Consider the following 27,821-nt stretch of genomic DNA (forward strand, 5'->3'; position numbering starts at 1 on the left):
TGATACGTTTTGACTACATTAAAATGAAGAACTTTGGTTCATCAAAGGACACCATTAAAAGAGTGAAAAGGTAAGTCACAGAGTGGAAGCAGGTATTTGTAACATGTAATTAACAAAAGGTTTGTATTTAGAGCTCCTATAAGTAATAAAAATATGATCCAACTTTCAACTTTTGGCTTGGAGGTGGCCAACATGCAGTTTTCTGCAGCTGTCCTTAATTCAGGGTCCTCTGACTCCAGCTGCCTCCACCATGCCACCTAAATTTGACCCTAATGAGATCACGTACTTGAGGTGCACCAGTGGGGAGGTTGGTGTTACATCTTCCCTGACCTCCAAGATTGGCCCCCTGACTCTCCTAAAAAGGTTGATGATGACATAGCCAAAGCAACCAGTGATTGATTGGGAGAGTCTGAGGATATAGTGAAAATGACCAAGATGGATAGGCCCAGATTAGGGTGGTACTTTCTGTGTCTGCCCTCATTATCTAAGTCCTCAAGGAACTGCCAAGATATAAAAAGAAGCAGAAGAACATTAAGCACAATGGAAGTATCAGTTTTGATGAGATTGTCGACATTGCTGGACAGATGGGGCACCTGTCTTTTAGTTAGAGAACTGTCTGGAACGATTAAAGAGATCCTAGGGACCACCAGACTGTGAGCTGTGATGTTGATGGCCATCACCCTCATGGCATCATAGATGAAATCAACAGTGGTACAGTAGAATGCCCAGCTAGTTGAGAATTACAAAGGAAAATATTTCAGTAAAGAATCATTTTGTTGAAAGAAAAAAAAAAAGACAATCCAACAGTAAAATAGGGAAGAGACTTGAACAGGCATTTTATAAAAGATTTCCAAATGGCCAAGACACATGATAAGTCATCAGTAATCTGCAAACTAAATGAGCATACATCAGTCAGAATGGCCCAAATAAAAACTACTAATATGACCAAGTATTGCAGAGGTTACAGAGTAATGGGAATATTCCTCACTACCAGCATAAGTGCATACTTGGTACAACCCCTTTGGAAAATAGTTTGGCATTGTCTATAAAAGTTTATCATTCAGATTTCTATTACTCAGCTATTCCATTTCTGGTTTATTACAAAATAAATGCATGCACATGTGTACCAAAAGACATGAACAAAAATATTTATAGCAGCATGATTCATAATAGCGAAAAACTTAGAAAGAACCCAGGCTTCATTAATGGTATATTGATGAATTATGGCGTACCCATGGAATATTATATAGCAATGGAAATGCACTTACCCACAGCAACATAGTTTAGTCTTTTTTTCTAATTTTTTAATGTTTATTTTTGAGAGAGCAAGAGAGACAATGCAAGGAGGGGAGGGGCAGAGAGAGAGGGAGACACAGAATCCAAAGCAGGCTCCAGGCTCTGAGCTGTCAGCACAGAGCCCCACATAAGGCTCGAACCCACAAACAGTGAGATCGTGACCTGAGCCAAAGTTGGCCACTTAACTGACTGAGCCACTCAGGCACCCCTCTTTTTTTAAAGTGTATTTATAATGAGAGAGAGAGAGTGGGAGCACGAGCGGGGTGGGACAGAAAGAGAGGGAGAGAGAGAGAATCCCAAGCAGGCTCTTGAGGGCAGCACAGAGCCCATTGTGGGGCTCCAACTTAAACCATGATCTGAGCCAAAACCAAGAGTCGAACACTTATCTGAATGAGCCACCCAGGTGCCTCCATAGTTAAGTCTTTCAAGCATAACATTGAGTGAGAGAGGCTTGTCTTAAAATATTCTGCATTATTTCCCTTTACATAGAATTCAGGCAGAATGAAGTAACGCTATTTAGAAATACATATTTAGGTGATCCAGCTATAAGGAAAGCAGAGAAATGATTCCATATGTTAGGGCAATAATTCTGGAAGAAGGGAGCAGGTAATGATTGGGAGGGTCGTAGGTGGGGCTTCAGAAGAGCTAGGATTGATCTGTTTCTTGGCCTAAGTAGTTTACATGTTTGCTTTGTAATAATTTATTGAGTTGTACTTTTCTCTCTGTTATATTTCACAGTATAGATTTGAAGAGGAGTCAGTATAAAATCTAGTTATTAAGAGTGCTAGCTTTGAACTTGGACTGCCTGAACTATCACTTCTATTCCTCTTTGCTGGTCATCTTGGGCAAGTTACTTGATTTTGCTGAGCCTCAACTTCATGAGTGATAAAAAGGAAGTAATGTTAGTATCAAACTTCAGTGAGATTAAGTGAGGATTCAAAAAGATGATGCCTGCAAGATGCTTAGAAAGCAATTGGCATATAGTAAAGATCACTAGGAATCACGAAGTCTTGGCTATAATAATAAAAATGATCAGACAGAAGACAGGATGTCTCGCTACTTTAAGCAAATTCTATCCAGGTATTTTGGTCAGAGTTCTTAGTTACAAGCAATAGAAACTAATTTGGGCTGCTTTAAGCAGAAAGCGGATTATTGCAAAGATACAGGAGGCTCATCATGTTGTTGGAAGGCTGAGGAGGAGGAGGCCACTCCAGAAGCTAAGCAGCAAGAACGATTTGGTTAGGGCTCTTTGATGAATTCTCTCTCTTCTTTGTGCCACTCCTATTTCAGATTCTTGGTGGGAATATTTTAGGTCATGTGCCCATTCCCAAATTTCCTGGGGCTGGAAAAAGAAGGATCTTCCATTCTGACTTCCATTGTGTACTGTTTACAGCCTTCTCCTCCAGAAGGTTGGCTGTTTGGAAGCCAAAAGACTGACAGCTGACTACTACATCTGGGGTGCTGAAAGGCCTGCAGATGTAATTGTGTGCTATCTTTGAGGAATGTCAGGGACTAGAAATGAACCTATGTCAGTTATCCAAAGAGGAAAAGAGATTAGAACTCAGAATCTGTAGACCATTAAGCTTGATGCAGCTTCTCAGCAAAGTTATAGAATATGTCACAGATGGTTTGTGAACATCTAGTAAAGGGCGGGGAAAATGAGTGATGGGCATTGAGGAGGGCACTTGCAGGGTGAGCAATGGGTGTTTTATGTAAGTGATGAATCAGAGGAATCTACCAAGAGCTAAGAGCACTCTGTATGCACAGTATGTTAGCTGACGACAATAAATTATATATGTATGTTAAAAAAAAATAAGCGTCACCAGCATGGGTACGGGAAAACAAATTTGACCACCTAATGATTTTCTAATAGAGTCCTCGCTACCCTTTCTCAGCTATCACTGTTAGGTCCTCGTTATCTCTCGTGAACTTGGCAAAGGGCTCCCATCTGATCTGGCAAAATCCAGCTTATCGACAGCTACTAAAGAATCCTACCAAAAAATACAAATTTGCCATTTTCTACCTTAAGTTTAAGCTTAAAATTCTTAATCATCTGTGGGATAAAGGCCCTTCACAGGCTTCCCTGCTGGACCAGACGCTCCATGAGGGCTGGAATGGCGTCTGCTTTAGCACATCATCTCCAGTGTCTGGTATGGGGCCAGGCACTTGTTAGGAGTTCATTAAATAATGAGTTAAATTGGCGGGATATGTTGATTTGTTGTACACACCGAACTGGCATGGTGTTTCCATCTGTTTATTTTACTAATATTTATTCTTTTTATTTCTGTGAAGCACTTCTAAATATTTCCTTTAAATTTTTTGTGTGTACAGCACAGTATTGTTAATTATTGGCACAATATTGTACAGCAGATCTCTAGAACTTATTCATCTTATATAATTCAGATGTTATTGACTAGCAACTCCCCATTCCCCTCTCCTCCCATGCCCTGACAAACATTATTCCACTCTCTGATTTTATGAGTTTGACTATTTGAGATACCTCATGTAAGTGGAATTGTGCACTATGTATCCTTCTGTGACTGGCTTATTTCACTTAGCATAATGTTCTTAAGGTTCATCCGTGTTATCACATGTTGCAGAATTTCCTTCTCTTTAAAGAATATTATAATATTCCATCGTATGTGTCCACCACATTTTTGTAAGGAGGCTCCATGCCTAATGTGGGGCTTGAACTCATGACCCTGAGATTAAGAGTCGTGTGCTCTACTGGCTGAGCCAGCCAGGTGCCCCAACCACATTTTCTTTACCCATTCATCTGTCAGTGGACAGTTAAGTTATCACATTTTGGCTATTGTGACTAGTGTCACATTGAAACATTGGAGTCCTGGGGCGCCTGGGTGGCTTAGTCAGTTAAGCGTCCGACTTTCGCTTAGGTCATGATCTTGCGGTTCGTGGGTTCAAGCCCCGCGTCGGGCTCTGTGCTGACTGCCAGCTCAGAGCCTGGAGCCTGTTTCAGTCTGTGACTCCCTCTCTCTCTGACCCTCCCCTGCTCCCGCTGTCTCTCTCTCTCTCTCTCTCCTAGAAATAAATAAAACATAAAAAAAAAAAATTTTTTTTTAAATAAAAAAGAAACATTGGAGTCCTGATATCTCTTTGAGATCTGATTTAAATTCTTTTGGATGAATACCTAGAAATGGGATTGGTAGATGATATGGTAATTTGATTTTTAATTTTTTGAGGAATTTTTATCCTGCTGTTGTCCATAGTGGCTACACCATTTTGCATTCTCATGTAGATTCGAGGGTTCCAATTTCTACACATCCTCTCCAGTACCTATCTTGCTGGTTGTTGTTGTTGTTGTTGTTTATAATAGCAATCCTAACAGGATAAGGTGATGCCTCATTTTTTGTGGTTTTGATTTGCATTTCCTGATGATTGGTGATGCTGAGCATCTTTTCATATACTTGTTGGCCATCTGTATGTCTTTCTTGGAGAAATATGTATTCTAGTCTTTAGCTCATTTTTAAAATCAGGTTATTGGATTGTTTTGCTATTGAGTTGTAGGAGTTTAAAATTTTTTTAATGTTTATTTATTTTTGAGAGAGAGTGTGTGAGCAGGGGAGGGGCAGAGAGAGAGAGAGAGAGAGAGGAGAGACAGAATCTGAAGCAGGCTCCAGGTTCCCAGCTATCAGCACAGAGCTGACATGAGGTTTGAACTCATGAACCGCAAGATCATGACCGCAAGATCATGACCTGAGCTGAAGTTAGATGCTCAACCAACTGAGCCACCCAGGCGCCCCAGGCCTGTTTTAATGGAACAAAGAGGAACAACAGAACAAGGCCAGTGTGGTCAGAGGTCATCCAAGGGATGATCTGATGATCGAGAGAACTGGAGATGGCCTGAGGAAGAATTTGCAGGGAAGGTGATAGGCTGTAAATATTTGAAAGGTTATTGTGGGGAGGGATAGAAGGGCAGAGCTTAGTAGGAAGCACGTTTTACTTAGGTCAACATAGGGAAGAACTTTGTATTCTCACTCTCTCTTTGCAAAAAGGGCCTCTTCACAGAGTAGCAGAGACTGGGAAACATCTGACAATTGTCCAGGACTCCGTTCCTTTGTTGGGAGGTTTAAAGAAAAGCTTAGTCCTCCTGAGTTTCTCCTTTACTCTCACACTGAGTCCCTCTCACCGCACTTCTGACACCAGAGGCTGGTTTTTTTCCCCTCACACCAAACAGTTCTGTGACACCGCCTGGGTGTCCTACGATTGAACTGAATTATGACACTCTGCCTAGAGAGAGCATCACATCCCACAAGTTAAGGGCTTGGTCCCATTAAACTGCTCCCCAGTCCCCCAACTTCAGATGCCAATCTCATAGTAGCTCCCAGGTTACCCCACAACTGCCGACTGCCTTGGCTATAAATTGGAGGTTCCCATGACTTCCCCTCCTTGGATTTGATGATTTGCTAGAGCAGCTCAGAGAACTCAGGGAAATACTTCCATTTACCAGTTTATTAAAGGACATGAGAAAGGATACAGATGAGTAGTTAGATGAAGAGATACAGAGGGTGAGGTCCAGGAGGGTCCTGAGTGCAGGAGCTTCTGTCCCCTTGGAGTCGGGGTACGTCACCCTCCCAGGATATGGAGGGAGCTTCACCAACCTAGAAGCTCTCCAGACTCTACTTTGGGGATTTGTGGAGGCTTTATCACATCACGCATGAGCAGACATTAACTTCATTTCCAGCCCCTCCCTCGCTGGAGAATGGGGGTGGGGCTGACAATTCCAAGCCTCTGATCCTGGCTCGGTCTTTCTGCTGAGCAGCCCCCGTCCAGGCATCCACCCAGAATCATCTCATTAGAACATAAGACACTACTACTAATACCTAGTAAATTCTAAGCCATTTAGGAACTCTATTAGGAACTAGAATCAAAGACCAAGTATTAGAACGAAATATGCTCCTATTTTCACTTAGGAAATCATCAGGATTTTTTGGAGTTCTGTGCTGGGAACTGGGGGCAGAGACCAATATATATATTTTCTTTTACGCCCCAAGAAGAAAATTGGGTGGCATAAACTCTAAGGTCTTTCTATGTATGCGAGTGTGAGTTGACAAAAAGAAAAATAGATCTTTTCACATACAAAAAAATAAGGTTGGATTTAAGTTGGATCACAAGTATTTGCCCATCATTTGTACTTTTATGTTGTTACCAAACTCTGAAATTTGCAGTGTTGGAGGTTTACTTCATTAAGTTGTAGTTTGTACTGAGAAGTAGACTTTGGGTTTCAGTTTCTTTCAGTCTTAACTAAAGGAGGTTAAACCAGGGGTTATCTAAATATGCGGAGTCATTTGCTTTTCTGAGTGCTGAAGGGAAGTCTAGCTGAAGACACCAGAAGACTTAGTAGCACCTAAAGGTTAGGAGCATGACTGCCAGCATTTGAATCTGTCTCTGTACAGACTAGTGTTCTTACCTGTAAAATGGCCATGATGCCGGCCCAAGGCTTGTGACCTGGGGGACGTGGCCTTCTATGTGTTTCACCTGTATACTCCTTGAGGCTACCTAACAGTTCTGCAGTAAGTCATTGGTGAGTGAGTGAGTGACAGAAATTACAAAAATCCTTTCCCCCGGATATGCGGTGGGAGCTTACCGAATGAAGAGGTGGCCCTCCATCCTTTAGCTCTGAATTCCAGTTCATTTCGTCCTAAATCTCCCTCTGCCCTCTGTGTTTTGCCTAATTTAACCATATGCTTTCTGAGAATTGTGATTCTTAAACTGGAATGAATTATGTGGGGACTTGTTTTGGAAAGGGTTTTACTCTTTCACGAATGGGTTACGAAGGTCTGAGAATACTTGGATGTGAGGACTTGAATAATTTATGCACTGGGCCTCTCAGAAATTGATGCCCAGGATATTTTTGGAAAGAAAGTTCGTTGAAAGCGCCAGATTTTTTTTAAGATACATGATAATTATGATTGTGTCTCTTATCAAATATTTATTTTTTTCTTTCCATGATTTTCTAGAGAGTGAAGATCTAGAAAACGCCAAGGTGACCTCTCTAGTGGCTTCTGCCTCTGATCCAGAGCCCCATTCCTCACCCTACAGGTAGGGACAGCAACTGCTTGGCTCTTAGAGGCTTATCTCCTCTGAGATAAGGGATTAATGAGACATGGATGGTGCTTTTGAGGGGGACAAGTTGGAGTGAAGAGTACGGATGGTTTGGTTACTAATAAGTCAGCCCTTAAGTGCGTTTAGGGGCAATGTCAGATCTCTTTCAGATTATGCGATTTTCTTTACTCCCAGAGAATGAAATTGTAACAAATAGTGTAGTGTCTTTTTTTTCTTCTCCTGAAGCCCAGGTTGAAATGTTATAACATCAGACATGGATCCCAGGTAGACTTTCAAGAGAATGTGTGTTTGGTTTTTACCCATAAGATGCACAACCACACACACTTTTGGAGGTGGGGTTTTTTTTTTTCCATGTAATTTTTAGATTAAACTAGTATGATAACCTTCAGATTGTTATTCTTTAAAAAAATTTTTTTTTAATGTTTATTTTTGAGAGAGAGAGAGAGACAGAGATAGAGTGTGAGGTGAGGAGGGGCAGAAAGAGGGAGACACAGAATCCAAGGCAGGCTCCAGGCTCTGAGCTGTCAGCACAGAGTCCAACATGGGGCTTGAACTCATGAACCATGAGATCATGACCTGAGCCAAAGTCGGATGCTTAACTGACTGAGCCACCCAGGCACCCCTCAGATGGTTATTCTTAATTTCCTGTTCCATCCATTTCATCTCCCTACCATCATTGATATCAGAGTATATAGCAGAAGGGGAAGAGTTGTACTGAGCTGTAGAATAAGTGGAAACCCAAAAAATTAACAGAATAATTAATGAAAAACTATATTTTGGAGAACCCTGAGCTATGGGAGTTACGGTCCATCTGACCTGCTTGGGGCACAGTAGTGTCGAGTAGGACCAGTGTGGTCTCTATGCCCCCCACAGAGTTAGTTGATGGCTGTGGGTAGGGAGGAATGTCAAGATATTTAAACAATCTGTTATTCCTTTTTTAAAATATTTTTTTAAATCTTTATTTTAGAGAGAGAGTACAAGCAGGAAAGAGGGCCAGAGGGAGAGAATTTTTAAGCAGGCTCCATGCTCAGTGTGGAGCATGACGCAGGGCTGGATCCCACAACCCTGGGATCATGACCTGAGCCGAAATCAAGTCAGACAGCCACTTAACGCACTGAGCCACCCAGGCGTCCCTTTTACAGGATGTTTCTGTTTGCTCAGTACTGTACTAGGTGTGAAAATGTGTTCTACCGTTTAATCCTTGTAACAGCCCTAGTGAAACAGGTGTTTCTTTTCTGATGAGGAAAACAAAATAGTGAATTTAAAAATTTGCCCAAGTTCACACAGCTTTAGGTTTGCTCTCCTCTACAGCTCGTTCTCATGAGTAGCATTAGAAGGGTTTTGAGTTCTTTGCTTAGAGCTACTAGGTTATTTATAGAACGTCCCTTTAGAAGACCAAAGCCTCCCCGAGGCCGTGATGATTTCAGACAACGCTTGTTCTTCCTCAGATCCCAGGAGACCAGTGCCTTTTCCTTCTTGCTGCCACCACCCTTTTTCTGGATGTTGATCTGAAGGATGTTTGGGGGCTGGATTTGGCACGGACTGATGTTTCCTCCTAAGAATAAATAAAGTTTTTGAGTGAAGAATGTACAACATTCTTAGAAAAAAGGATAGATTTAATTTTAAAGCTCTGTTTCTAAAATCTAGCATGTGAAGAAGGAAGTCCAGCCCAACCGACACTTGAAGCTCAGTGTTTGTGTTTTATGTATATCAGGAATGGAAGAGCCCGACTCTCTCTCTTTGCCATGAAGCTGGCAGGCTGGCCTCCCTTGGGATGGCCTCCCTGCTCTGGGTCAGCACAAACCAGAAGGCTTACAGTGGAAGTTTTTCCTTTACGTGGTTTATCGTTGGCATCAAGTGATTTGCAATTTATCTTTCCCAAAATACCCTTCATTGATTCTCCAGAGCATGAAATGCTAATGTGAACATTAAATTTATGTGGCTGTTGTGTGTCCTGCTTAAAATGATTTATGTGTTGGTGTGCCTGGGTGCCTCAGTTGGTTAAGGGTCCTACTCTTGATGTCCACTCAACTCATGGCCTCACANTCTCATGCGCTCTCTCTCTGTCTCTCTCTTTCAAAAATCAATAAGCATTAAAAAATTTTAAAAAACCCTATTCTCTAAAATAGTTTATTTTTTAAAGTTTTTAAAAAATTTATTTTGGCAGAGAGAGAGTGTGTGAGAGGGGCAGAGGGAGAGAGAGAATCCCAAGCAGTCTCCACAACGACAGTGCGGAGCCTTATGTGGGGCTCAAACTCATGAACCATGAGATCATGACCTGAGCCAAAATCAAGGGTTGGACGCTCAACTGCCTGAGCCACCCAGGCACCCCAAAATAGTTTTTTAATAAGCAGAACCATATTTGTGCAAAGTAGCACAGACAAAGGCAAAGAGGAGACTTAATTTTAGATGCCTTGCACAGTAAGGTCAGGCTAATGGTCAGATTAACTGTTGTATTCTTACATGCCAGTACTTCTCTTTTGCTCCCAAACAAAAATTAATGTATTCATTTATTTATTCAACAAATATTTTGGGACCATCTACTGTTTATTCATCCAACAGATATTTGTTAAGAGCCTGCTACTTACCTGGCCATGTTCTAGGCAATGCACAAACAGTCCAAGTCCCTGGTCTCATGGCGTTTATATTCTAGTGGGAGGAGCAGACAGAAAGCAAGCATACGTCATACTTCATAGACTCTAAGTTGCCATCCACTGTTATTTCATGAACTACCAAGAAAGGGAAAACTGTCCAAGGTAGAGAGTCTAGTAAGAACCACTCCCCCCCACCCCTGCCCACTCCCATCCTCCATGGAGCTAGGACACCAAAAGCGTGAACCTTCAGTGAAAAGGTAAACAAGAGAAAGGACCCCTTCACACAGAGAAGGACCACAAGGAAACTTGAATGTTTCCATCTTGGCTCTGGGTAAGGGGAGAAAATAAAGATCTCCCCCGAGAATATGAACCACGACTCTGTAGTCACCAGTTTGTGGTCTAAATTCACTGTGCCAGTGTGGTCTGAACAAAACCCTTACATAGAACTTATTCAAGTTGTCTCAGTTAGAAGCCCTCCTGAGTACTGGCAGGAGCAAATGCAAATCTCCCCGGAGAAAGACCATGTCAGTCCAGGCCCCGGGCTGATGTAAGACATCCTGCATTTCATTTGTGTCAGAATCTGAAAACTAATATACACCTTTCAGTCAACCAGATAGGAGACATAATATGTCAGGCAGTAGTGAGTGCAGTGAAGACAGGCAAACAGGGTAAGGGCAGAAACACCAATGGGGCGAGGTCAGAGTGAGCCATTCGCCATATGGATCATCTGGGGAGCCTCCCTGGAAGGAAAGGCTGAGCAGAAGCCTGAAGGAAGGAGACCCTCAGGTAACCAGCAGAAGGATATTCTAGGCTGAGGTGACAGCAGGTGCAAAACCCTCAAGTGCTTGAGGTGTTTGAGGACCCTTAGAGATTCAAGGGGCCATTGTGACTGCAACGGACTGGGCAAGATGACATGAGGTCATTTTAGGAGATGAGGGTTCCACGTGACAGGCCTGGCAGTAGATGCTGTGCGTACTGGGAACAAGGCCCGTCCCTGCCGTCAGGCTCACCTAGTAATAGAGGACACAGATCAGGGTAAATAGTGTCAAGAAACAAAAGTGGACGGTAATTTCTGGGCTTAAGAGAGTAAATAGGCTTAATAGCCTAGACTAATTTACATTTTACACAGGATTACCCAAGCAAACCCAGAAAAATCAACAATATCCCGTACCCCTGAGTTTTATAGTGACTGCCTCTTGTTTGTCCTAGGTAGGTTGGGGTGACTTGGATATTCCAAAAGCTGGCTCTATTTTATCTGAAAAAAGAGGTAATATGTAAACTAGGAGCACTTTTTCCTGTTTATTTTAAAAAAAGAAGAGAGAAAGAAACTAATAAACATCAAAGTAAGTCCTGTTTCCCCGTGTCGTCTCTGGTACTGTTTTCCAGTCATTGGCTCAGTGGGGATGCTTGAAAGCAGCAGTTCTCAAGCCTTTACACAATTCAAAGTCATTGAGAACCCCAAAGAAATTTTCCTGTGGTTTATCCCGATCAATGTTTACTATGTTAGAAATTAAAACTGAACAATTAAAAATTAGTTATTGATTGATTTAAAAGTGAAAATAATGAACTCATTGCATGTGAATATAAATAATATGTTTTTAACGGAAAACAACTGTTTTCCAAAGCAGAAATAATTTAGTGAGAAGAGAGATACTATAACGCTCTTTGATGCCTGGCTTCACAAAGACAGTTGGATTCTTAGATCTGTTTCTGCGTTCGTTCTGTTGCGACACCACGTGTCATGTACTGGGCCACTCTAGCGTATACTCGTGAGAAGATGGACATCAAAAAGGGCGATCACATTTTAGAATTATTATTAAAAAAATCTGAGGAGCCCCGGCAGTGCCCGCACCGAACTCTGACGTGTGCTGCCCTAAAGAATCCTGTGCCGCCTTTTGTTGGCAACAGATTTCCAAGAGACTTGGGGTATCGTGCCACCGACTGGGCACCTCGCTCACTTTGCGGTCCAGAAGCCAGGGGAAAGGGAAGAAAGCAGAAAGTATCCCTTTGCTTCTTTATTCAAATTGTCAGGTCTTAAGTCATTGGGATCATAGATTAATGTGCTTAAAAAGGGAAAGAAAATGATGACCTTCTTTTATTAGCCATTGTGAGCCGGAGGATGTGAGCTGGAGGGTGTGAGCCGGAGGGTGGTGTGAAGTGGAAGGGCCGAAAGACCGCTCTGGCCTGACCGCAGAGGGATTACCTTGCCAATCAGTTTGCGCTCCCTCCGTTGTGGTGATTGATTTCTGGCCCTGGTGAGGCCTCCTCCCTTCGCTTCCAACAGAAGTTTTATGTGTAGAACAGAACTGGGATTCTCTTATTTTGTTGAAATTCTGTGTGGAGCAAATGGCATGGGCCCCAGAGAAGAACAAAACAGGGACCTGTGTTCCATCTCAGACCACTGACCTACACATTCGCCATGGTTCTCGGAACCTGGGGCCTGGCTTCACCAGTCCTGGGCCCTCACATGCTGTCATGGCTTTATTGTGGGCCAAGTCAGCCCCAGGCAGTGGTCAGCTAAAGTGACAGTAGGCCCAGATGCCAGAGGAAAGCAGAGGTTGGGAGGTGTCCCTTGATGGCTGTTTTATTTCTAAGTTTCTCTCAAGACTACTGTGCTTTTTAAAGAGAGTCCTTGAATTGACATGCTCTCTTCTTCTGAGAGGCCACAGATGGGGTCCCCGGGGAGTGAGGATGCCACAGAAGACCTGCGGAAGACAGCCGGTGCCTTGGAGGCTCAGACCTTGGTGGAGCAGGAGGTGCTGCCTGCAGACCGGGCCCAGGTCCTCAACAAGGTAGGGAGGACATTGGCGCAGTCTCCTCGGGAGGAGCAGTGTGGCACCAGAATCTAGGTGTGTATGCACAGGTTGGAACTCGAAAGCATTGGGGCCTCTCGGTTTTAATTATTTGGAGAATGGTCACGTGTGTCGCCCTCAGGGCCCATCACTGAACTGGCAGCTGTTCAAGAAATGAAGTGTTGGAATGGGTCCTCATGTGTCTCACGTGTCGTCTAACATCCTCTGAATGTGAGGCGCCTTCAACCGTGGGATCGTGTTTTAGCTTCAGTTTTCTTGTGCTAGATCTATTTAGTATTTATGGTCAGGGTTCCATAGAAGTGGTGTAGATAGCAGTAATCTCCCTGCCATGGAGGATGGAGTTGTTTGTATTATTACTAACACATATATTATAATAACTAATGCTATTATGGTCAATAAAGACAATGCCAAATATTATCATTACGTTTGCTTTACAAAGCATTTTTACCCACAATACTTCATTTACTTCTGAGAACAAACCTGTGAGACAGGTGCCATTATATTCCCATTTTGCAAATAAGGAAACTGAAGCCAAGACATATTGGTGACTTTACTAATGCTGTGCTGCTGATACGTTGCAAACTACTTTGTTTAGCCTTGTGGAAAAGGAAAGACACGTAAGCAGGTTAGCCAAAGTCTGATTCACCTCATATAGCAATGGAGGTAGTATCTTCAGAAAGAGATATTATGAGAATATAGCCTGGGAGCAATTCAAAATTTCTTTCTTTTTGCAAATATAATTCTGGTCTTTTAACTGGACAGCCATCTCACTGGTGTGCTGTCCTGTGTGGCCAGGGGGTATATATGTCTTGAGTTGCCTGCTGACTGCTTGGAGAAGGATCAGGAAGTTATGGCATGAAAACAAGAAACGGGAACACTAATCTGAGTGGTTTGATGTGAAACCCGTGCGAGAGAGACTGCAGCCTCCTGCCATGGGTTAGCGAGGGCTTCGAGTTTCAAGGGATGCTCGTACTCTTCTGTGGAGTTAGATGTCTGTCAGCAAATCGACTGTTTAAATACATTTAAACAGGTGAAATGACAGTTATTTATGGGATGCTGTTAGTGGATGTGACAGCCGATGGCATGGGACATCCCAGATGTGCCATGGATGAGCCGGGGATAGAGAATATAAACCACATTCTCTCTCTGCAGTGCTTTGGTGACTCGATTGACAGGGATCTGGAGGTAGCCCGGGAGTGGGGATTGCAGTGGGGGGATGTGTGGAACAGCCAAAGCCGGGCTACACCCCCGAGGCCAGCACTGCCTTGAGAGGGACCGCGGGGAGAGGCTGTGTAGGTCATGGCACAGCACAGCAACACCATGGGTGTGGAAGTCAGTAGCAAGCTTGGAGGATGTTCACAGACAAGGATCATATAAAGGGTCTGCAGTGGGAGAGCTGCAAAAGGGAGGAAGAGACATAGCACATCAGGCTTTGAGCTGATGGAAAGTGGAGGCAGTAGGGCAGGGGTGGGCAGCCCCCTTGGGAAGGAGGCTGAGTGGAATCTACCACGCTAGTAAGTGCTCTAATCAGATCTCCATTGTGCAGATGGCCAAGTACCAAGTTCCACAAAGGTCTGGGGACATCGTTATGATCCAGTCTGAGCACACAGGAGCTATAGATATCCTTTCAGCTGACTTGGAGTCCACAGATCTACTGGGGGATCACAGGAAAGGTGAGACCTTTGGGGGTATGGAAGGTGGCTTCCTTGTTCCCTGTGGGTGCTTACAGAAAGGCAGGCAGACAGATGGAAGGAATGTAAGAAGGTGACTTGTGAAAGGCAGTCAAAGAAGTTAGGAAGTAGAAAGAATGTCGTTAACTGTGACACCCTCCCTAAGCAAAATGCCAGATTTGGCTGTATTTCCTCTTGGTTTCTCAGTAGTAAGCTGCTTGTCCTTCTAGTGTCCCCACCTCTGATGGCTCCTCCATGTATCTGGACCTTTACCAAGATGAAGGAATTCAAGAGCAAGCTGGGCAAAGAGAAAAACAGCCGTCTGGTGGTGAAGCGGGGTGAGGTGGTGACCATCCGGGTACCTACCCATCCAGAGGGGAAGCGCGTTTGCTGGGAGTTTGCAACTGATGACTATGACATTGGCTTTGGAGTTTATTTTGACTGGACCCCTGTAACCAGCACTGACATAACTGTGCAGGTCAGTGATTCCAGTGAGGATGAGGATGAAGATGAGGAAGAGGAGGAAGAGATCGAAGGTAAATTTAATGTTAACATAATTTGCCATTTGTTTTTTCTGGCTCAACCCAGTGTCTAATGACCACTTCCTGTGTTATATGAGTCCTTCCATCCTTAGAATGCAGGCGAGGAATCCCTTTCAGCACTGTAAGCTAAACTGAGTGATGCAGGCCAAAGTCAGACCCTCAGAGAACATTCTGGTGGGGCTGCTATTGGTGCCTTGCTGGAGAGCTTCTTTTGCTTTTAGTCAGTATCCAGCTGTTTCCCCAACATCTCCTTGGGGACAGGGATAGGGGTGGGCAGGAAAGGAGTGGGTAAGTGCTGCGGTATATAGATCACGTATAAACCCGAGATTATTTTATATTTCTCTCATAGTTTGGGATATTTACCATTGTTTTTAGTCTGGAACCAAACTGGGTGATTGTACATTGCTGACTGTACTCCTCTCCAAACTGTCCCCATTGGCTGATTACTGTTTACTCATGCCCAGAGCAGTTTTTTTTAACCTAAACAATTTTTATTGAGATATAATTGACATACGGCATTATATTAGTTGAAGTGTACCACATAGTGACTTAATATCTGTGTATATTGCAAAATATGCCCAGAATAGTTTTACAAGTGGTTTCTGTGCTCTATTCCCGTTGTTATTTGCAATGCCTACTCAGGGTGACTCAGAGGCTTTTTTGTTGTTGTTGTTGTTATAATATTAAGAGTAGGTTCTAAGTAGGTTCCAAGCATCATGATTTTTCTACATAATCTTAAAACCAATCCCTTGCTTTTTCATGGAAAAGCAAGTCTGCAGGGAAATCTTCGTATTTAGGCCGGGGAGAGAACCTCATGTCTTAATTTGCTGTTCTTCAAGAGGCCAAGTAGAAGTTCTAGGTCACTCTGTACAGTATGTTTGTATTTCCTGTCTCCAGTAGCTGTTTCTTTCTCCCGTTGAATGAAGAGATGTCAGAATCTTCCCTTCGAAATCTTTTCTCCCCCTTGGAAATGTCCAAATATTTCTGGAGCTAGGTAGGCTACATAAGGCTAAATCATTGTTTCTCGGTGGAGACATTTGGGGTGGAATGCTTCCTTGCTGGGCAGGTACTGCCCTGATGTTAAGTGCTCCTGGACACTTGGGCACTAAATGCCAGTATCACCCACCAGTGGCTGTGATGGTCAGAAGATCAGCGGACATTTCCAAACTTCTATAGGGAGGGTAAGAGCATTCCGTCAGCTAAAAGCCACCAAGTCACCTGGTCCATTCTTTTCTCTTGAGGTGGGACTTACTCGGTCTCTGAAGTCATATCTGGTCATTGTGCCATTTTGCTCACGCAGACCCTGTCCCAGTTGGAGACGTAGAGAGAGGCTCCAGGAGCTCCCTTCGAGGTCGCTATGGGGAGGTCATGCCAGTGTACCGGCGAGACAGCCACCGAGACGTGCAGGCTGGCAGCCACGACTACCCCGGCGAGGGCATCTACCTGCTCAAGTTTGACAACTCCTACTCCCTGCTCCGCAACAAGACTCTCTACTTCCACGTCTACTACACCAGCTGAAGGCCCGCCGGGTCAGGGGGCAGGCGCATGTCCGCTGGCTGGAGCAGGCCGCCAGCTGGGGCCTCTCGTTTTGGACAGGCAGGAGCTAAAAGTTGAGCGTGGGGCTCCTGACCCTCACGTCCTGCCTGGCATGCCTGACTGTTGACCCCACATAGCTTTCCCCCCTTCTTGGCTTCTGCAGGTGGTGGTGTAGCACTCCTCTTCTGTGGTCCCTGGCTCACGCTCTTGCTTCAGACTCCAGCAAAGTCCCTCCGTGAAGGAGCCCATCAGGCAAAAGCCTAAAGGGTAGTTGGGTGTTCTGTTTTAAAAATAGGTTTGTTCTGGTACAAGGTATTATTCCAGTTGCTGCTCTCTCCTCTCCCAGAGCCTGTACTGCAGACGTGTTTAGTGGCACCCACTCTTCACCTTTTGAAAGTGCTGGAAGAGGAAAAAGCACATTGTCCATGAGGGCACCCAGTCTTTTGGATGGAGAAAGCTCTGTCCAGCCTCTCACCACTGCCATATTCCCACCTGCTGGTTCTTCATGGTCTGTAGCACAGGCCGGGAGCCCTCACTGCCTTGGGAGGGGTGTTAGTAGTCCAGATCGTTCGACTCTGCCTCGTGCCCTCCTCTTGCCTTCCCCACGTCCGTATCCTTGCCCTCCTGGCAAGAACGTCTGTGCAGCCTAAGTGAGGATCTCGCAGTCTAAGATCCACAGGGGAGAGACTGCCTCCGTCAACTTCCTACTTCAAGAGGTAGCGTCCCTGAGCGAAGGTGCTGACAGCTGAAGGGGAAAAGGCAGAAATTAGGTACTAGATCGATCTCAGAATCCACATCTTTGAAAGTCAAGTGTTACTGAATTATTATTTTTTGTATAATCAAAGAAGGTATAATCTGAGAGACAAAGTTAAAAAACAAAATCACTCCAGAGTCCCCACCACTCTTCTTTATCTTATAGAGGGTAGGAGTGTTATTTAGAAATTTTGCTTCAGAACCAATCCAATTTCGAGTTTCTGAATTTAGGTTTCTTGCATTGAGGGCTTAAAGCTTTTGGTGTTCAAAGTCTCTTAGAAAAGGCGGTACTGAAGCATCACTGTTGCTGCTGATTGGATTGGTTCTTTCCCAGGCCAAAGCTTGCATTTCCTGGGTGGCAGCCTTCCCTGCTATATTAGTCCTGAGGCCCGGGGAGCGGGTGGGAGCACTGCAGTCAGCAGCCAGAGTGGCGGGGTGGCCGGGCTTCGGGCAGCGGAGACCACTGTGGTCGTCTGTACCTCCTTGTTTCTTATTCCTTGTGTCCAGTCTGTGATTGCCTTAGAATTTTGAGGAATAATTCGATTTATTTATTACTTTATTTATTTATTTTTTGGCACATTTCATTTTGCCTCTGAAACACTTTCCACCTGTTTCTTAGAAGGCTTCCGTCTGCTCTGAGCCACTGAGGCCACCTCTTCTGTGGAGTTGGATGATGATTTTAGGAGAAGCTGGGAAGTGAGAATTCCCTTCCTGCAGGTCAGTCCTGGGGTGCTTGCGGAGGACTCCGCCCTTCTGGGGTGGACGATGCCCCCCTCCCCCAGCGTTCCCTGGGAGGAGTTCTAGGCTGCGAGGGGCCCTGCCCACTCACCCAGGATTGAGTGCAGAGGAACTGACGTGCCAAGCGGGCATATCCGAGGATTCCGGGATTTCAGAGTCCTTTGCCTACTCTGAGGAGTCCTCTTCCTCGTGACGTTTCCTTTGGCTCGTTCCTTCCTTGTGCAGGGGTCTGACACCAAGCCTGTCCTCCCTACAGGAGCAGGGACTCGATCAGGGCTCCTCACGGTAGCACCTGTGTCACCAACAAAGGGCAGTACAGCCTGTACCTTCTGTTCCCCTGGGAGCGAAGCCCCAGGAGGGTCAGATGTTGCGGACCAAGCAGCGTCACACCACCATCGTGTTGTATTTCAGTGCGTTTTGTAGAGGATTACACTGGCCAACGTGTACTACCTTGTAAGAAATTAGAAATGATTTCAGTGACTATTTGGGCAGCGAAAAGCAAACTCACTGAGCGTCATCTAATCATGAGATAAACTGAGCGAGCACTCTTTCAGCATGAAGTTGAATCCTGCCTTAGCTAATTGAGTCTAATCTTTATGAAATAATTTTCTACCGAGCCTGTTCCCCAGTCAGCTAAAGCCTTGCTTATTTTTCCTGTTTATTATTAACTTCCGGCTTTCTCTTAAAACGGAGCTGTCGGGCCCTAGCAAGCTCCCTGGGACAACAAGCACTCTCTTCTTTGTTTATTTTTGCCATGAGCTTCTCTGTACTTATTTTCTTTGGCATCCTAGTCCCCGTGCATCAGGGAAGCCTGAGGGACCTGTTCCCGTCACCTCCACGTGCCTCTTTTTGTCTGGTCGCTTTTGAAGTCCTTGGACATTGTTACATTTCACCCTGCATGGGCGTTTCTTTGTTCCATTAGTACAAAATGGCTTTTCAAAAGAAGATATTTTTGCTGTCTAATCATTTACTCTTCTCCTATTAAATTTCTGCAATCCTTGAACTTTAGGGACCAAATATTATTTGTGGAAGCACATGTAATTACTGAGAATTTCAGAGCCCAGCGAATCCTGAGGTCATCCTTTCCTTAATCTCTCCCTGTCCAAGTTCATAGAACCAAGCAATGAAATCAAAGTCTTCTGCTCCCCCCCCGAACTTGTTCTCTAGAGCACAAATAAATACTAACAGACAGAAGAGAGCGCTTTGTAGTGGGAGAGAGATTGAAATTCTCTACAGAGTAGCCGACTTCTTACATTTCTTCAGTCTGTTTAGCTTTGCCACTCTGTTGAGAGATGGGGCTTTTAGAAAGGAGGGCATGTTTAAAGTGTTAATTTTTTCTAACATTTTATGATAAAGAATTTTCAGCAAGCAGAGAACTTAAAAGTAGAGTGAGGGTAACTCTGAGGCTGCTCTGGAAAGACTTTGTTCTAATCTGTTGCTTTATGACAGGCCCTCAGGCCTCCGGAGTTAAAACTCAGTCCTCAGACAATAATGGGGTAGGTAACGCCTTGAAATAAGGTCCTTCATGTATTTTAAAAATATTTTTTATCTGTTATTTAGGAAAGGAAACTTCAGACTTTTTAAAAGTACATATTTTACTCTACTATGTCTATATGAAAAGAGTTAAATCTGGGAGTTCTCTATCTTGTGCTAATCAGTGGGAGTCAATATTATTGTAAACCTTACCAGTTACAGAAAATATCTGAGTTTCAATGTTTTTGATGAGCCCTATGCAGTTCCTCTTTGAAACAATTAGGCAAAAACTCACTCTTCTGCAAAAAGTTGTCTTTTAACCCCAAAGTATATGATTCTAAGGTATGGAGGTGAGTCATCCTAACATTTACATAAAGGACAGTTGTTTTAGTGGAGGGAGAAGGAGGGACCTGAGGGAAAGAGTTTTGTGCAGCTTGGGGATTGCCTTTTAAAACTGATAGTAAGTGGGGGGTAGGAAAGAGTAAAATGAGGGGAAGAGAGAGAAGCTCTCAAATGTATCCCGGAATTTTGCTCCTATCCCAATTTTATTTAGTTCTTTAGTCTGTACTTTATTAGTTGGAACTGTCGTTGAAGCCAGAAGCCTTGCTGGTTCTCATTGTGCTTGTCTCAGAAACCTCCAAACCAACAGGATCTTTTCCAACAGGATTGACTTTAGGACTCTTTCTGAGTAGGTCTTCTCTGCTAAGTGTAATCCCCCGACCTGGGGCTGGGTTTCATCTCCGTGTTCTCTGGGCCATGGAGAAGGATGGTAAGACTAGAAAGAAGCTAGGAGGAGGTGCAGCTGTGTCCCTCCAGCCCCTGTTGGTTTTGACTTGGCCAAGAAAGGGGTGAAATCAGTTAATTTTGACCAACATCACAGAAGGGCCTCAAGCCACAGGCATATATTTGTGAGCCAGCTGTGCCCCTCCAGGCTGGCCTCCGTGTGAGGTGTAGGAATCCCTGTCTTCTCTAACCTGTGTGGGATGGTCACAGTTTGTTCTCCCTTTAAAGAGCTTCCATTGGGAATTTCTCCTGGGCCTAAAAGGTCCACATCAACCTCTCTAACTAGTCTCTTTCCGCCTGGCCAAAAGTGTAGAAGTCCTGGAAACCTGAATTTGCTGCAAAAGGGAAGAGCACCATCCCTATAGAATCTCAGTGGTTGAAGAGAGTTGGAAGGTGAGTTTCTGTCTGAAGGGAAGTAATTTCATTTCTTTTATTGTGAGGGGTGGCACATTAAGAGATTCATGCTCTTTAGAGAGCAAGTCATTGTCTTACCTGTGTGTTTGTGCTCAGGAAGCCATGATGCAGGATTCTGTGGGAAGTGAGTAGGACATGGGTCTATAGAACCAGTCACAAGCTCTCTAGTAACCCGGTGTGTGGTGAGCATCTCTATGGCCAAAATCCCAGTCTTCATGCATGGAGTCCATCCCTAGGCCCTCATTTCCACACACTTGAGAGATAAAGAGGGACCAGGGCCCCCCATTTCTCTCCGATGTCTTGGTTATTTACGATATTGTTTAGCACTGGCAGTATAGTATCCAAGGCCTCTGTTTACTGGATTAATCAGTTAGCGTGAGTTGAGTGGAAAAGGCAGTCAGCCTTGGTTGGAAGTAGGACTGGGGAAGGATTATGACTTATGGTCCCATATCGGGATAGCTGGGTGTCTTGTGTATGACTGTACAGTCATCAGTTGGAACTCTTGTTAACCTTACCAAGTGAATGAAGAGGATATGCCAATGCGATACTGATTAAGGCAACAAGTTAATTGAGCCGAGTACTGACTAGAGCAAGCCCTCTTTCTCTGGGAACTATATCTGCCACGGGCTGTGAATACGATTGTAGCTTGAGTTTGCAGCTCCTCAGTGTTCTCAGAAGGAGAAGAACCTCCTGGGAGTTGGTTCCTGGTGGGTGGTTTTCTGGAGATGGGGGAGGCGTCCAGAAGAAAACTGCTTTGGCTTAGTTGGTACTTGGTGATGGTCGGTGTTCCCCCTTTGCTCTGTCTAATCCATCTAGCATCTCTGAGCACTTCTTTGACATCCACCCACTTATTTAGATTCTGAGGTTAGGGCAGGGCTTCGGACCCAGAGGGTGACAGAAGCTTTGCTAAATATTGTGTGGCCAGGCTTCATTGTTCCTGCCTGAACCGTGAAGTCCACACAAAGCCCCTGCTGTTTGAATCTCTTGTTATTAAGCTAAGAAAACCCAATTGCCGAAGGCCTTGATGGAGTTCATTTACCAATAGTTATTCCCTCACAAATGAAGTCCAAACGTAAGATGCTGGCTTTGAAATTATTTGTGGTCCTGGTCACTGATTGAACTCATGATCTGATTACCATTATATGTACTTTGATTTCTCTTAGGCCCCAGGCACATGAATGAGAATTAATGTCATGGCTCTTCCTTAAAGACATGAGGAGAAAGTGCCCCAGAAATCTAGATATACAGGCTTCTTTATTAAATTCCACAGTTTTCTGCCACTTAAAAGTACTTATCTAAGGGTAAAATAATTCATGTGAAATGACTTCCAGGGGACAAAGTGCATTTTCTAAAAGTTCTGATATAGGGTCATGAACAAGTCTGAAGTTTGGGTTTGGAATATTCTAGCATATAGGGTTCCAGAAGAGCCCTTAACCAACAGTTTAAAGAGTTCTCTTCCTGAACTCACTTCTTCACTCAGGTTTGAAATATTTCTGTCTAAAATGTTCCTTGTTATTGTTATTGTTGATTTTTGGGTTCAGGCCGACAACTGTCTGGAAAAATTATCTTAATTCCTTCTCTTATGTCCTAAGTAGTACATTGTACTAAGAAATTCCATATTAAAAACTCTACTAACCTCCATTTCTGAGATTATTGTCCCATAAATGGAGTTGCTTTCATTTAATCAGGTTGAATTATGTCCATTTAGCCACGTTCAAGAACAAGTAAAGACTGGAGAAAGCAATCCTGTAACCCACGGACTCTGGTGTACCCATTTGCCCTTAATAATGGGAAATGTTTTGAAATTCCCAGAAGAACATTGCTTTGTAATCAAAGTGATGGGTTATGAGAAAGCCGGGCTTTGGGTGAGGATCACTGGGATAGAGGGCGGTGCTTGCAGATTTCCTAAACTACTTTATGCCACTTAACTTCTGTTTCTGAAAGGCCTCCTTTGGTGCCATGCACTGAGACCTGTCTGCTGAATGAAGATGCTTTCTTGGCAAATTGGCAACCATAAAGGCACCCTTTCCTTCTTCTAGATCATGCTCTGACACTGATGTGGGATCTGAAAAGGAAACACAGTCTTTTCTTTAAACTACAAAAGTAGCCCAGCTAGTCACTTATTGCAGCCATCTTGTCTTACGTGTCCTGGATCACAAGAAACACTGTCACCAGATCCCCTGATTTCTAAGAGCTCTGTACCAAATTGTGACTCAGTCGTTACGTCCTGCCGAGTGGTTTTTCCTTTAAGATACCTTCTCTTACCACCCTGTGGCACTGAATGTGTTGCTGTGGTACACAGATGATGCTGAGCTGTGAGTCTTTAAACAGCTCGGTTCTTGTGTTTTTATATTCTGTAACTGTTTTGTGATGCTTTTGTGCATTCTTTGTCTTCTCTTCCAAGTTTTGAAATCTGTCTTAAATAAACTTTTTCACTATGCACCTGAGATGTTTTGATTCTGTCTTAATGAACCTGGTTCACATTTTACATTTTTTATCTATCTCTGCATTCCTCCTAGAATAAAGGTATTCTGCAAATCTATGTAATTCTGTCACCTATTGATTATAAAAATTAAGAAAAATCAGCAGTTAAGAAAAGATGAAGAAAGATTAATGATAGGTTTTTCAACTGTGTTTAAATTCATGGCAGAGTGTTATGAGCTGGGGACTGGGTTGGGCCCAAGGGCGGAACAGGTGGGCTCACAGTGCTGATTACTGAATAGTCATTACAGTTTTACCAGTATTCGGTTTCCAATGATCATTTCCTAATGTGCTTACTGTGTTCAGATTTGGAACTGGCACTTTTGATACCAGGGTAATCATTAACGCAGTCCGGGTGATATTAATTCAGTCTATTTTCATTTTAAAAATGACACCACCTGAAGATGGCTTACACATCTCTCAAATTGCTGCCTGTGTGTATCTCTGGTGTTTATTACAAAATGAGAATGACTCCTATCTGAGGAGGAAGGGGTACCATTGAAATTTTTACTTTTAGTGAGATCTGTGGTTCTAAGACGAGCCTATTAGAGCTCGTTTTCCTCTGCATCGTATTTTAGAGGCTGACGTATAAGGGAGGAAGAGATTGGAAATAACTGTGAGTTAAATGGATATGATTTGCCCACCAACCTAGGGCACAACCAACAGTAGAAAGCCCAGGCAGACTACATGGAGCTTGGGGCCTTCAATGAGTTATGTTTGGATGTGCTGAATGTGTTATGGCTAAGTCACCATATATTGAAGGTTATTTCTTGGAGAGCACAGGCTGTGGGGAGGGCAGAGAGAGGCGGACAGAGGATCCAAATTGGGCTCTGCCATGACAGGCTGACAGCAGCAAGCCTGGTGCAGGGCTTGAACTCACAGACTGCAAGATCGTGACCTGAGCTGAAGTCAGACGCTCAACCAACTGAGCCACCCAGGTGCCCCTTGAAGGTTACCGTTTACCTTTTAAAGGCACTCATTTCTGTCATATCATTGATCCTGACAGAGCTCGGGATTATATGTTGCAGCTCTTGACATTTAGTCTGATGTTCTTTAACCTATGAGGTTCTGACTAGACTCAGCCGTGTTAGTTCACCTATTCTCCGGAAGTAGAGTGATGCCTGCTGGTGACCTTGGGATGAGAGCTAAGTAAGTTATGTGTAAAAGTTAGGAGGAGCCGATACAATGAGTACTTAGGAGTATGTGTGTCCACCTGCTTGTTCAGTAAGTTTACTACTTTCCTTAATGATACGTATAATTGCTTTGGAACAAAATCCTGTATGTTTTGCTTTGTTCCAAGTATGTCCTGGCAGCACCTCCTTCCTGGTTTCATCCTTCTAAAGTATTTGAAAGACCCTCCGCACCTAATTACCACTCCAGCATCTGTCGTCCCCTGTGGCCACTCCCACTGTGACTGCAGATCAGGTCTCCCTGTGGGCTCTGACATACTGGTGTCAGGGATCTGCCCATTGTTCCCCACAGGTCTAACGGCTGAGGTGGGGATGAAGGACTTGACATTTACCACCCACTCAGCCTTTGGACAGAGGCCCCCAGTGGAAAACATGCCCTAAACACGTGATGGTTTTGAATTGAGAGATACATCTGACCCCTGAAAACCACTGATTTGCAGATTTAAGGGAGTCACAGAAGAGGTAGTTTTCAAACCGCTTTAGAGTCCTAATTACTGCCAAGCCCCGGGGCCATTTGGCCTGACCTGTAAGTTGTCTCTATACTTCGGGAGATTTGCTCCTTCATGATCTTCTAGGGCCCCCTAAAGAGGAGAGGGGCCTTCTGGGAGGGGAGGGGGTAGACAGCCATGGACGCACAGGAAGGACATGTTTCCATCTAACATGCATTAGTCACCTTGAGTGGCAGGGGGGTTACAGGGAGGTGGGGAGTACAGCCCTAGGGGAGGAGTTTGCGAGAACTCTGCTCTCACGCAGGGAGGATGGCTTAGAAAGGCTGCATTCTCTTACTCCCCTCCCTGGAGCACGGCTGAGTTCCTCTGGGAATAAAGAGGGCTCTCCTCCCTCCCACGAAACCAGCCACAGGTCCCCAGAGGCCAGTTCCCGATAGGGAGGGCTGAAGCTGGCAAAATCTCAGGTTTCCACACCCCTCAGTGGCAAGTCAGCTAACTGCGCTGGTGACCTGGACTCCGCAGACGGCCCGGAGCTGGAACACACGGACTGGTAGCCTCACTGACTCAAACCCGCAGGCCCAGAAACCAGACCGCTCTCCTTTCTCAGGGCTGTGATCCTTTGGCAAGGCCAGAGCCTCTGCGCATCCCACCGCCCCTTTCCACACTCGCCTCTTCCATCCCTCAGTTCACCCCGCACTGGTGGCTCCCCCTGCCTGCCTTCTATTGCAGACCTCCAACTCTCATCTCCCCAGTTCCCGCACTTCCTCACAGGCCGGGTCCCCTAGCCTGCCGAGACACCCAGAATTGTCGCAGGCCCTCGGAGAGCTCAGGCGCTGTCCTCGGGTCTGGGTGCAGAAGGCAGCGAGGGTGGTCCCCAGCCCTGGTCCTGACACCAGCCCGCGGTGCAACCGGCTGCGTGGAGAGCTCCCACGGCTTAGGTTCTAGCTTTCAAATACAAAAATCTTTGCAAAAACAGGAGGTGAGAAGACAGAGCACTGTCCTCCTAAAGCCAGTGCAGCTGACACCCACAAAGGTTGAGCCACTTCCTCTGGGTGGCGCAGGTGGTGGGTATTGGCAAGCACCAGCACGGTCCAGGTGTCACCCCAAAGGAGCCTGGAGCGAGTTTCTCTGCCTTAGACACATTTCTGTTTTAGGGGAGAAGGTCAGGCTTGTCTGAGTTTGGGGGTGAGGGGTCTGGGGAAAGCCAGATAGAAAGGAGGGCCTCAGAAATGGGGCTCCAGGGATCTCGGCTGAGCCCAGGGGAAAAGCCACAAACTCATTCTCTCCTCCCTACCCACCCACAGGTGGTTTTCACCTTGCATGTGACACGTACCAGAAACTTCCTGTTGAACCAGAGGACCGAACTATGGGAACCATGAGAAAAATATGGAAAGTGAGTTTCATGCCACAGATGAGGGATGGTTTCTATGTTTTGACAACAGAGGCTGTATCCGCTCTTTACCTGATTTAGATTTCCTTAAAACCCATTAAGCTCTTGCCACCAGTTTGAGGCTGATAGAGTCCCAGCTTAAAAGGGTTAATATGCTGGTAGTTGTCCAAGAGAAGGCCTGAACTGAGCTCTGAGAAGTCATCTTGGGTCAGACAAGCAGAGAAGCACAGACCCACCACACTGAGCGGTGGAGTTCACATGGCCAATTAAATTTCCACGAGGGACAAAAGCTCAGGAAGAGCAAGGGCCACGTCTGCCACATTCCCGCTCCCACGGCCACATATCCCAGCTCCCAGCCCGGGTAGGGGGGTGGTGGGAGGGTCATCTGGGAAGGCTCACTGCAAGCTGGTGGACTGAACGGAGGGGACGGCAAGTCCATTACTTGCTGGAGTAGGACAGCCACCACTTTTCTTCCAGGAAAACCCAAGCACCTCCTCACTGTATCTAATTCTCTAGAATCGTTCAGGGCAGGGGGAGCGTTCTCTGGAATCCCTGTCCTGGATGCAGACTCTGTCTAGTTCCCTGCCTTCCCAGAAGTCTCTTGTCTGTTCCCCGGAGATGGGACTGGGAGGAAGAAGGGGTGGAGGAACCCAGTAACCTCAGCAGTGTTGGAAATCAGTTCCAATCATCTGGGCTCCCAGGGTGCCTGCCGGTGGGGGGCAGAGCCAGCTGTCTCCTTAATCCCAGGGAAGTGGCGCCAGCACCCTGTCTGGCCTTGCCCATGGCTCCTCACCCGTCTGTCTCTCCAGAGCCAGGGAGGCCGACTGCCATGGGGCTGGGGGAGCATGGCCTGAAGTGGGGGCCAGCCTCCTTTCCCCAGAGTTCATTCGGTCTTTAAAATCCATGGGGGCTTTAATCACCTTCAACTTCAAATGTCCAGGTCAGGTGCCAGTCCCGGTCCCTGGGCTGATGTTAGTCTCCTGAGTCAAGGTTTTCTGGAGGGAGGCCAGGTGAACTTCACCCAGCCAGGCAAGTCTGGGGTAAGCTGAGGGAAAGATGGCGGCAGGGCAGGAGGAGCCACCGAGTCTCCCTTGTCACTGCTGTGTCTCACCTACTGTCCGGTGCTTTTTTCTGGCTCTGCCAGGACAGACGCAGCTCGGGAACAAGAGCAGCCCACTTTGGTCATTCTAAAGCCTGGAACCCAAGTTCAGGAAAGAAGAGGCCACAAAGGAGCCCAGGATGACGGGAGAACTAGGTACCCTGGGATCAGGGCAGAAGGGACTCAAGGCTGAGAGTGGTGGCTTCCATTTGAACCAGACACATCGACCTCAGTTCACTGTTCAGACCTTAGTCATGCAGGGGAAATGAAATCTCAGGTACAGGACATAAAAGTCACATCTGGTTCCACTTCCAGAAGGGACCTCAAGGTAAGCTGTGACCTGGTGGGATCCTGAGCCAGCCTGATCAGTGGCTGTTCACACTGCCCATGCGGGAGCCTGCCTCCAGTTCCCAGGGCCATTCATGACTGAATTTATTTGAAAATGCTCTTTCCTGCTTTTTTTCTTAAAAAAAAAATTTTTTTTTTCTTAATGTTTACTTGTTTTTGAGAGATAGA

At 45.2% G+C, this 27,821-nt stretch overlaps 1 protein-coding gene across 3 annotated transcripts; it reads left to right on the forward strand.

Annotated features, from left to right (window-relative positions):
* TMED8 (transmembrane p24 trafficking protein family member 8) lies at positions 1-27,807 on the forward strand. Of its 3 annotated transcripts, none has more exons than XR_013331744.1 (7): positions 1-70; positions 7,275-7,356; positions 12,637-12,766; positions 14,334-14,460; positions 14,688-14,993; positions 16,300-17,305; positions 17,908-23,143. XR_013331744.1 is itself a non-coding variant. In XM_077750655.1 (7 exons), exons 3-7 carry the CDS (start codon positions 12,644-12,646, stop codon positions 27,447-27,449), a joined length of 744 nt encoding a protein of 247 aa, XP_077606781.1. In that variant the 5' UTR covers positions 1-70; positions 7,275-7,356; positions 12,637-12,643; the 3' UTR covers positions 27,450-27,807. The 3 variants fall into 3 exon arrangements, 2 of the variants coding, with proteins under 2 accessions (XP_077606781.1, XP_077606780.1); XM_077750655.1 differs by lacking the exons at positions 16,300-17,305; positions 17,908-23,143 and adding exons at positions 26,121-26,209; positions 27,351-27,807; XM_077750654.1 differs by having other exon boundaries at positions 16,300-23,143.
* The last annotated feature ends 14 nt before the right edge of the window (positions 27,808-27,821 follow it).

This window comes from Crocuta crocuta, unplaced genomic scaffold (assembly GCF_008692635.1).
Source record: "Crocuta crocuta isolate KB4526 unplaced genomic scaffold, BGI_CrCroc_1.0 scaffold186, whole genome shotgun sequence".
Lineage (NCBI taxonomy): Eukaryota > Metazoa > Chordata > Mammalia > Carnivora > Hyaenidae > Crocuta > Crocuta crocuta.

Coding starts and splice junctions, on each gene's coding strand:
- TMED8 (XM_077750654.1), top strand. CDS start 12,644: ATGGGGTCCCCGGGGAGTGAGGATGCCACAGAAGACCTGCGGAAGACA. Junction 12,767..14,333: donor GGGCCCAGGTCCTCAACAAG/GTAGGGAGGACA, acceptor TCCATTGTGCAG/ATGGCCAAGTACCAAGTTCC. Junction 14,461..14,687: donor ACTGGGGGATCACAGGAAAG/GTGAGACCTTTG, acceptor TTGTCCTTCTAG/TGTCCCCACCTCTGATGGCT.